Source organism: Magallana gigas, chromosome 8, assembly GCF_963853765.1.
Source record: "Magallana gigas chromosome 8, xbMagGiga1.1, whole genome shotgun sequence".
Taxonomy (NCBI): Eukaryota; Metazoa; Mollusca; class Bivalvia; order Ostreida; family Ostreidae; genus Magallana; species Magallana gigas.
This window is the reverse complement of record NC_088860.1, coordinates 5,867,619-5,878,019: the sequence shown is the minus strand read 5'-3', so window position 1 is coordinate 5,878,019 and position 10,401 is coordinate 5,867,619. Positions and strand designations below refer to the sequence as shown.

Below are 10,401 nucleotides of genomic sequence, written 5' to 3'. Positions count from 1 at the left end.
GTTGTAGGTACCTTATGGTCCTCATGAAATACTCCTGGGCCCACCGTCATCAAAAACAAATTCCTTTATACTCCACAACTCAAAACCTTTGAGGCTGAAAATTTAGATGAGGTAAAATTGGCATGGAAATATCGGTGTCATGTTGTAAATTTTGTATTTACTGCCACCCGGTTAATTCAAAATTTACAACACGACATCTGTATGAAAAATCATCAGAAATTGCATTAGGAATTCAGTTCACATGGTCATGATTTGAATGAAACAATAGCAATATACGAGAAATGAGATGGAAAGTGTTGCCCAACAATACTTTGCGTCATCTTCGAAAAAAATGAAATTGAATGCTAATTGACGGGGAAACACAGCAAACATTGAGTGAGGCCGGGTTCACAGGGTTCTTGTTTAGGTGGTTCTTAAGCGTGTCAGATCATAATACAAAGTGCACCACTTGTCAGATTTTTAATTGTTTTTAAATTATACAATTATTAGGTGAGATTGATTTTAACTTGATTGATACGCCCTTCAGTGTATTAATATCAATTGTCAATCAATTCTTTGAAATAAAAACCTGCACTTTCCTGAATGGAACAAATGGACTTATTATCATACAACGTAGCGCAATAGAGCGTTAACTACGAATCTGTACGACATGAGTTCGAATCCCACTTGGCTTTTATGATTTTTACTTTTCCCCAAAATTTTAAAACATATATTTTGGCAAATATTGTAAACATATATTCTGGCAAATGTTGTAAAATTTGAAAATTATATAACGGTGAAAGTATTTTCATTATAATGTACTTGCATTCACATTAATATCGACAGGTGTCCCATACCACCTTAAAGAATATTCTTCTTTATAGCAACGGAGAACTAAAGACACGTATATATAAAATACTGGAAATGGTACACATTTCAGCCAGTAGGCCTATAGTTTACTTTTATTTGTGACTATAAACTGTCTCACAAAACACAAGCTTTTGTCGTGTGAGTGTGTTTACGGTTGCCTGTGACACCGTTTCAAAAACAAGGAGAGTTGATTGGTAGTGGCCATTTTCAGATTTCATGTATATTAAAATCATTCAGAAGAAAAGCTTTGTATAAGGAAATAGGAACATATTGTAGCTACATTATTAGGAATTCTGTTTACTTGATTTTTTTTCTCAAATTTTAAGTGACGGTGTGTTTTTTTATGTGTCTTGTCCCGATTCATGACCCAGAGTCAGCTTTACCGTCTGTTTTAATGAAAGATCCGACGTGCAAGAGAAAAGACGTCATCACGGAAAAGATAAAAAATCCTCTAGATGCACTATGTCTGCATTGTATAAAATAAATCAGAATAACTCTCACATCAATATGCATAAAGGTGTGTGCGTTCCTTGTGTACAAATCACAAAACCTTTTTATGGTATTTAATTGCGTTTGATAAGCAAATGCGACATTTTACTTTTTTGTGAATAACATTTGCAAATTGCTTGATCATGATTAATCGAACACGTCCATCAATAGTCAACAAATAAAACAGTGTTGAGCGATACACACATCCGGTAGGCTATTTATATGGGTTTGGTTAAATTCTAAAGAAAGAGTAATGTGTTTATTTCTCATTCAGAGTTAAAAAAAAAACGTAAGTACCGACGTTCGAAATGGGCGCACAATAGTCAATTTTCCCGGTATTTACCAATATCCATTTCAGTTTTGTTTTGTCGCACGGCAGGGAAACAAACTGAAATAAGTACATGTTTGTGCACTTATACACCGTTTATATACTGAGAAATACAGTCTTTATGCTAATTCCTAGCACTGACAAGGAAGGTCTATAAATAGAAACATCAATCCCACTGAAAACGTCGGTCTTTTGATATTTGACACATTGTAGATAATTAAATAATATTTGGCAAGGATATTACAATCTCCATCACGCTCTGTCATCCAACTCTCGTCTTAATTAGACTTTTGAACTCGTCTAATGTGGCATCCATACTAATGATGTGTTACATGATTTATGACTTGCTTGTTCTATTAAATGTGTTGATATTCTATATACGATATACAGTATCTGGGAGTAAGAAAACCGAACATTCAATGACATTGTGTTTAAATTTGCTGGGAAAGCTAAGGTGTGCACAAAAATGGGTGTTAATCTCAATAAAACATATTAGTTAAATAGGTAAGCAAGAAGTCTATTGAACTGTTTCAGCTGATATTTTGGTCTTGCAAAGCAACAAGGTAGTGATGACAATTTTTCTGTCTTTATATGATCGCATCCCACTGAAGACACAATATATATGTGAGTACAGTGAAATACGCTTATACCCAAGAGCCAGGGACGTGCAATATTGATTTGTTTAAAAATTACAATTTTAAGATTTTGAGAAAGAAACTGACTTTAAACGGATTTGCTAAAATCATGGCAGGGTTCGAATTCCATCATCAAAGTTTAATAAAGAATCTATGTGAATGTAAAGTATGCACAGTATATATACATGTATATTGCCAAAAATATTTTAAAACTGCACAAAATTCCCCATTCAAAAAAGTCAGCATTTCCTAGATAAAACTAATATCTAAGTCTTACCGAGACAATGCATGCTTTGAGGTTATTACACCTTTACACATGACCACTGCTGGTGAATGGCTTTATGTAATCGCATATTTCTGATTAGCTGTCTTCCCAAGTAGTTCATTATCTTAGTTATAATTAGAGAACTTAATTTAATTTTTGTGTCAAAGGCTTGCTGATTTAAACCAAAGAATGTCTCGTAAATGACATCTTGGATCAAATAAGATTTGAAATTGTGTTCATTATCATAAACGTTTGCTCCTTTTGGCAACATTGCATTCAAAATAGACAACAATAAAATGCAATATAATAATTGAAATAATCATTAGGAATCATGCCTAATTAATTGTGAGGTGCATATGTTTATTTATTTTCTATGGTTAATTTTTCAAGTATTGAGACATGGGAGTATTTATTTCCGGATAAATTAAAAGTATGCTACTGCACGGGGTATAAATCGTGTAGCTGATGAAGGATTGTTGGTCAGAAAATAACTACTGGGTATCAGATCCACGATTCAATAGCCATTAAAACCATTTTAACAATACCTTGGACTTTCGGTAGAGCGTTACTATCTTTTTCTTGCGTCAAAAAAGTTTAAAATGACGCTGGTTTCAAATTAAAAAAAACGTATATCCGATAATTTTCGCGATGATCTAATTTTTGCTTTGATTGGTGATCTCTTTTAAATCGTAAATAATTGAATACGCAGAAATTATATACTGTATCATTTTCAATAAGAAACTTTTTAAATTGCAAAAACAACTGACGCAAACTAAAAATGTTACAGTCCCCCCCCCCCCCTTTCGCAAATTTTGTCCCACGCGAAAAAAACGGATGTATACGGTATACACAGATTTCGTAGTTTTGGCTCAAAAGCCAGACAAGTCTTGTTGATTTCAAAGAGCCATAGCTGAGTGGCCAGCAATGAAATAGACAGGCCTACGTTCCTTTTTGAAACAACAACCAAAAGTCAAAGTTCCTGTTTAAATAGTTCTAATATCTCATTAAAAAAAATTCAAAACAATTTATAAACGTATATACAAAACTCTGGTTTTTTCTTTCCAGGAGGTAAAATATGTTTAAAAATAACATTGACCATCCATCTCTCTTGGAGCTGTTGATCTGTCTATTCTTAAAAACGTCTGTGCGTTACACATCTTTTGAATTTATGAGGCATACCATCACTTTGATCTTATGTACTTTTATATATTTTGTTCTCGTGTATTGCTATAATTTATGCTCTACCTCTGACATTTTTTCAAACAAATGTAAACCTAATATATGTACCTCATGTTCTATCACATTGATGGTTTGAGTTAAATAATGTGAACTGAATTGTAGGTCACCTGACACAGGACAGGCAAGGACATTCCGTCACGTGTTCAGTTGGTTGTACTACAGTAAGCCTGTTGCTACAAATACACTATTTCCCTTTTTTCATTTTTTGGTAGAATATACTTTTTGCCAAAAGCAATTTTTTATGAGAACCATTTTTCTTTTCATGTCTAGAAAAAAAACCCACTTTTTAAAAACTGATTCTGTTTTACCATTATCGATTGTCTGGAAGTGTTAAGAAACTAATTAAGTATGGGGAATTCCCACAAAATTATCACACCGACAGTCGACAAAAATATTTGTAATGAAAGTAGAGGTTAAATATTCTATCGAATATGACATACACAGAATAGACCACAACAAGATTTATTGTTCGAATACACTGCGGTTTAAACAGGTTTCAAAACTCGCATTCAAATGCATTTTAACTTGAACGGAACATCAAATTAATATAAAATGTCACTTTATATGCAATGTCTTTGTATTGAACACTACGGCTATCTTTTTGTATGTGTAGTTCAAAGTATCTCATTTTCCTTTAATGACAGATTTAGACAACACTAGCCTTGTATGAGTTATAATTGAACAATCATATCATTATAAAGACAGTACTGTGTTATACTTTGTTACACCCTTTACCACATTCTCTGTTGTTTTGTGTCTTGTTCGGGCTATTTCAATTTTTATTTTTATTTTTATTTAATATTTAACTATGAATTTTGGACAAAATGCACAGTTTCTCGTATTTCAAAAGTGAACTATGAAAACGTTTATATTTTCGGGATAAAGTTATTTAATTTTATAATATTCTCAACTCATCAAATCTGAGACTTGGACTCAACAAAAATTCAAATTAGCACAGTTTTATTTGTGATAGTCGCAAACATTTTCCACTTCGATTACCAGTACACGTTCACAGCACCAAACATTGCAAATCCACGCCTCATTAGTTCAACGTTATGTGTTATGTCTCTGTTGTTTTGAGACATATATGTGAAGATTTTGAAGTCGTTAAATGATTGACTGTTTAGAGTCATATTGCTTCTCGGTGATGCACCCTCCTCTGAATTCGCACTATTGTAACCGGTGATATGTTTTGAGGGGGGATGTGCTGCCATTTGGCCCATTTGAGAAAAGGAATAAAAATTTCTCGAACGAGCTTGTTTCTGACCGAAACTGACCTCTTACGAGGCAAACTTACAACATTGATGTGCAAGATTCAAACTTTTTCTCAACAATCGGTTGTAGAGAGGACACCAATTAACCCCCTTCATATTTTTTCAGATTTCTAAATCTTTAAAATAAGTCTGTAGCTGCGCAGTTCGACAGCTGTTTTAGTAGATGAAAACGGCATTGTACTGTTCTTGTATGACAATTTGAAAACAAAACGACATGTACAATCTCATTTTTATTGCTTTTATATCTGTTGGCAACCGTTTTGGTCAGTTTCGGTCAGAAACAAGCCACTTCAAGAAATGTTTGCATTCTTATCCTCATATATACAAAATGGTCGCACATCCCCCTTAATCATTCGAGCATGTTCTTGAAAACCAGCAATTTTCCCTGTATACGAAACAAATAAAAACTGTACATATATTAGTAACTGGACTTGTATCCAAATTGACTGTTGTGGGAAATTCTGTATTCTAAAGAACTCTAAAGCAACTGTTTGAAATCAATCATTGTCTCATGTGTATTTCAATAGGTCTGCTTGAGACAGATATTTCTTCTTTCATTCTTGAAAGTGCTCTTGAAAGTGTTTTGGTCTTGCAGAGCAGCGCCCTTATATGAAGATATCGCAACATCATGTTGTTTGTAGAGAGGAAATCACCTGCTTATTCCAGGTTATATTTCGTGAAAAAAAAAAACGTTTTGGGCCACTCTAAAAGAACGATGTTGTCATAATTACAGGAAATTAAATGTCTTTATTCAAACGGTGTGAAAGTCATCAATTATTACATGATCGATCGCTATTTGTTCTGTTTTATTATCGATATAAACTTAAAAACTGATTTTAATATTTGCACGGTGTCGGTTTTGGGAATTAATTAAATTAGATTTTTATTAACTTTGCATAAATTATGAGTTACAGCTTACAAAATGTTTTAATTGACCTCTTGGCAAAATGTTGTCACGACAATATTAAGAATTGTTTCATTCCTTCCTTTTACGAACAAATTCCTTAAACAGCTGTGGAATGGAGTTCATAATTGATAATTTTAAATAGATTGAAATATTTTTCATTATCAAAATAACCTCAATTTAGTGCGCAAAATACCGATAGCTCGGAAATTTTTTGTCAACAATTTATTTGTATTTATATCGTTCATTTACTCGTGCTGAAAACTATTTTCCTAAAATTACATGTACAAATAGCCTAGCTACTTAAAAATATGTGTTGAGGTGGGTACATTTTCTATTTTAACATGTGAGCTCAAATATCGCGTAAAACATCGATGCGTTCTTGCGTCAGTCTATCGTAGCAATGCGTCTTCGACGCGTCAAACCAGGCAGATACCTCGAATGGATTCCATACAAAAATAGACAAAAAAGCTACGAATAAATACTATAAAATTTCGTTGCTATATATTCAATAAGGCCTTTCTTAAACTGTGTACATCATGTCAGGTGTATTTGTTGTTGGTTTGTAACTATTCGGCGTCATGCTGCGCAGTACTCTCTGACCAAAGCTAGTTTATTCTTAATAAAAAGATTAACAGTGGTCTGAGTAAGGATAAGTAAGCTGTTATGGCTATTTTGCATTGCAAAATCTAAATAATGTTGTAATTTCGGGAAGTTAACTGAATTATCAAATGAACATATCAGAAATTATTCTACATATATTTTTGTTCCGCACAGACATCAAGTAATATCCTCAACCTAAAGTTCTTACTTGGAAGGGAGATTATTTCTTGATGAGTGCATTTCAGAAAAAAATTATCAAGTGTTTTTCCTCAATTTAAAGCTGTCAGAAACATATTGTTCTTAAATTAAAACAAAAACTCTAATGATAGAAATTAATTTTGAACAAGATGATGGTGTATATTTATAAGCTTCATGAATCACTGGATTGTCACCGGATTTCCTTCTAAAGCATTGATCCGAGACAGGTTTTGATATAGAATGAATGTGACGTGCAGTATCTTAATTGCAAATTAAGTTAAGGTCTAAATTTGAATGATATCTTATGATAGAAAATGATCGAAGTATATAAGGGCCTTTTGATCGGCGACTATTTAGTCCGCGATTGCTGCCAGTGAGAAGAGATATATTTGGTAGTCGCATATTGGATTAAGTGAGACCAACTATATTTCAACAAGGTAGAGATTGGATTTTATTTATTTGCTTAATGAAAAACTATTTGTGCATATATTTTCTAAAATATTTAAGTATCAAAAGAGAATGTAATTTATACCGAAGAAATATTATTTATAAAATAAATTTAAGAAAAAAAAATCAATTTGAATTAAAACGTAATCCGCAAAGAATGCATCATGATAAATAATCGGTGTTTATTTTCAAATTAACTTTCTAAACCGTTTCCATTTACAATATAAGTTATATTAAACACTATAAACATAATTTGTGCTTTCCAGTAAAATAATACTAACAAAAATTAATTTTTCTTTAAAGTTGAGAAAAATATTGACAAACAACATGTATTTGAAAAAAACATATATTTATTTCAAATCCATTTTCTTCTATTTTAGATGCAGAAATTGATTTTCCTCGCTCTTACTTTCACTCTGGCAACAGTCTATGCTAGGCGTCCAAATTACGCCAAACAAGGCCGATCGCCACTAGACGCCTGCCGATTGGACTGTATATATGACGCAGTGATGTGTGGCGCCCCCTGTCGTCTGTTGTTCCGGTCTCACCGCCAGGGCTACTTCAATTGTGCCAGTGATTGCAGCAGGGACAGGAAGACCTGCTTCTTCGGGTGTGACAAGAAGGTGTCGGCACCGGAACCGGTAGTAGCAGCAGCCACCACTGTATCAGTGCCAGTCGTACAGACAAAGCACGGACATATGGCGGAAGCCGATGGCAAAGAAACGGGAGATTCCGACGAATCTATCGAGGATTAGGTCTCCATGATGGGTTGATGTCTGCAAGACTGAATATTTCACCTTCAAATACTAAGTAACCCGGATGACAACATGACAATCCAAATATCAGTGTTTAATGCAGGTGAAACATTGGGAGAAATGATCGAAAACCAGAAACGGCATGGGAAAAAATGAACTGGTGGACAATACTTATATTGTTGATATACTGTGATATATTAAATCATTGATATTGTTATAATTATTTATTGATATGTACATCACATCACTTCATCTTCATTTGTTTATATAAATAAAAGAAGGTAAAAATGTGGTGTCTGAAACAGACTTGAAATATTTGGGATTGTCTGGGATGTCCAGGGTTTCTTAGAACAGTAACAGTTGGCACATTTAAAGAGAATAAAAAGTGGAATCGTAATTAGTATGTAATTTCTATGAAAAAGACGATAACAGTGAGCTGAAGCGGTTTCCAAACTTACAAGTCATTTGGTCAGGAACTGTCCGTTAATTATAATATTCATATTTGCCGACCACGAGAGAAGACCTGTATGAAAAACCAGCATGATTGACGGTCTTTGTATAACTACAGTTAAACTATCGGATATATAGATTTTATAAACAATCGATCAATTAATAGATGTTTATGCGTAGGCGAGAACTATTAATATTTAATTAAACATGCTACAAATGCTAATTTTGTCATTTTATTTCTCGCAAAATGACACAATAAACGTATCTTTTGGTTCTTTTAAAAAGAAATGAGGAAATGAGTCTAACGCTACGTACGATTTTTAGAAATCTACAGCCAACATCGAAATCTAACAATTTGTTAGGTTTATTTCAAGGTTATCAAAATTGCAAGCCAAATTTCGTTGACTTTCGCTAAAAAAAATAAAACACACCCAAACGTTGAATGCAATATTAACCCCTGTTGTATGAAGTAAATTTCATTTATATAGAATTAATTTCTTTCATCTAATTTTGATAATCTCAAGTACAATTATATATACACTTTATGTACGCCAAAAGGGTGGAACAAACCAAAGCGCTGTTTAGAACAACGAGGGGACATACTGCAACCGAATTCCATTGGTTGGCTATCTTGATGTGTCCAGACAGTATGTTTTTACTTAAAATGTATTCCTGTCAGTTTGTTCTCTATTGATATTGATTCTTTTCGATCCGTCGATAACCCTACCTGCCTGTGTGATTTTATTAATTTATTTTATTCTTCCCTCTCGTTTTCCTCTCATTTGTGTTTAATTTCCCTGTCACGTGCTAACTTTTTAATTTTCTCCGATAGATGTCCTACCTATTGTTGTTTATTTTAATAGTGTAATACGGTTTCGTTAATTTTGATAGTCCTATATCTCAGTGCGAAATCTTCAGATATTTTTTTTTCTCGGTTGGCTTCTTTTCATAGGTCTTGCATTCGGTTTGCTATTTTTAAATTTTCCTTCATGTCAGTTCGTGTTGTGATGTTTTTTGGATTTTTTATTCTTCCATCTTATGATAAACATTCCTGTGTCTTTTGATATTCCTTCCTGTCAGTGCAGTATCATTTGATATTCCTTCCTATCATTGTAGTGTTATTCAATATTCCTTCTTGTCGGTATGATATCATTTGATATTCTTTCCTGTCGATGGGATATCATTTCATATTATTTTCGTCCGTTTGCTATTCTTTGATATTTCTTCATGTCGGTGCGCTATCTTTGATATTCTTTCCACGGTTTGCCATTCTATGAAATTCTTTCCTATCGGTTTGCTTTCCTTTGATATTCCTTCCAGTCCGTGTGCTGTCATTTGATATTTTAGCTATCGACGTGCTATCCTTTGATATTCCTTCCTGCCGGTGTGTCATCCTTTTATATCCTTCCTGTCAGTGTGCTATCCTTTGATGTCCTTCTTTGATATCATTCGATATTCCTTCCTGTTAGTGTGTCACTCTTTGATGTCCTTTGTCATCCTTTGATATTCTTCCTGTCGGCTTGGCATCCTTTGATATCCCTCCTGTCTGTGTGTCATCCTTAATTTGATATCATTGCAGTTAGCGTGTCATCCTTTGATATCCTTCCTGTCAGTGTGTTATCATTTGATATTCCTTCCTGTTGGTGTGTCATCCTTGATCTAATTAATATCATTCCTGTTTTTAAATGTCTCATCCTTTGATATCCTTCATATCAGTGTGTCATCCTTTGATATCCCTCCTATTGGTGTGTCATCCTTTGATATCCTTTATATTGGTGTGTTATCATAAGATATTACTTTCTGTTAGTATGTCATCCTAAGATATTCCTTCTTGTCAGTGTGTCATCCATTTGATATTCCTTCCTATCGGTGTGTCATGTATTGGGATATATTTACATTTTCTGTCGGTGTGTCATCCTATGATATTCCTTCCTGTTAGTGTGTCATCCTTTGATATCCTTTATA

The 10,401-nt window shown here is 33.5% G+C and overlaps 1 protein-coding gene across 1 annotated transcript; it reads left to right on the top strand.

The window, feature by feature from the left end:
• Window positions 1-7,611: 7,611 nt before the first annotated feature.
• On the top strand, window positions 7,612-7,986 carry LOC109618512 (uncharacterized shell protein 1-like). Its single transcript, XM_066068947.1, has one exon. The coding sequence runs from the start codon at window positions 7,612-7,614 to the stop codon at window positions 7,984-7,986; it is 375 nt and encodes a 124-aa protein (XP_065925019.1).
• The last annotated feature ends 2,415 nt before the right edge of the window (window positions 7,987-10,401 follow it).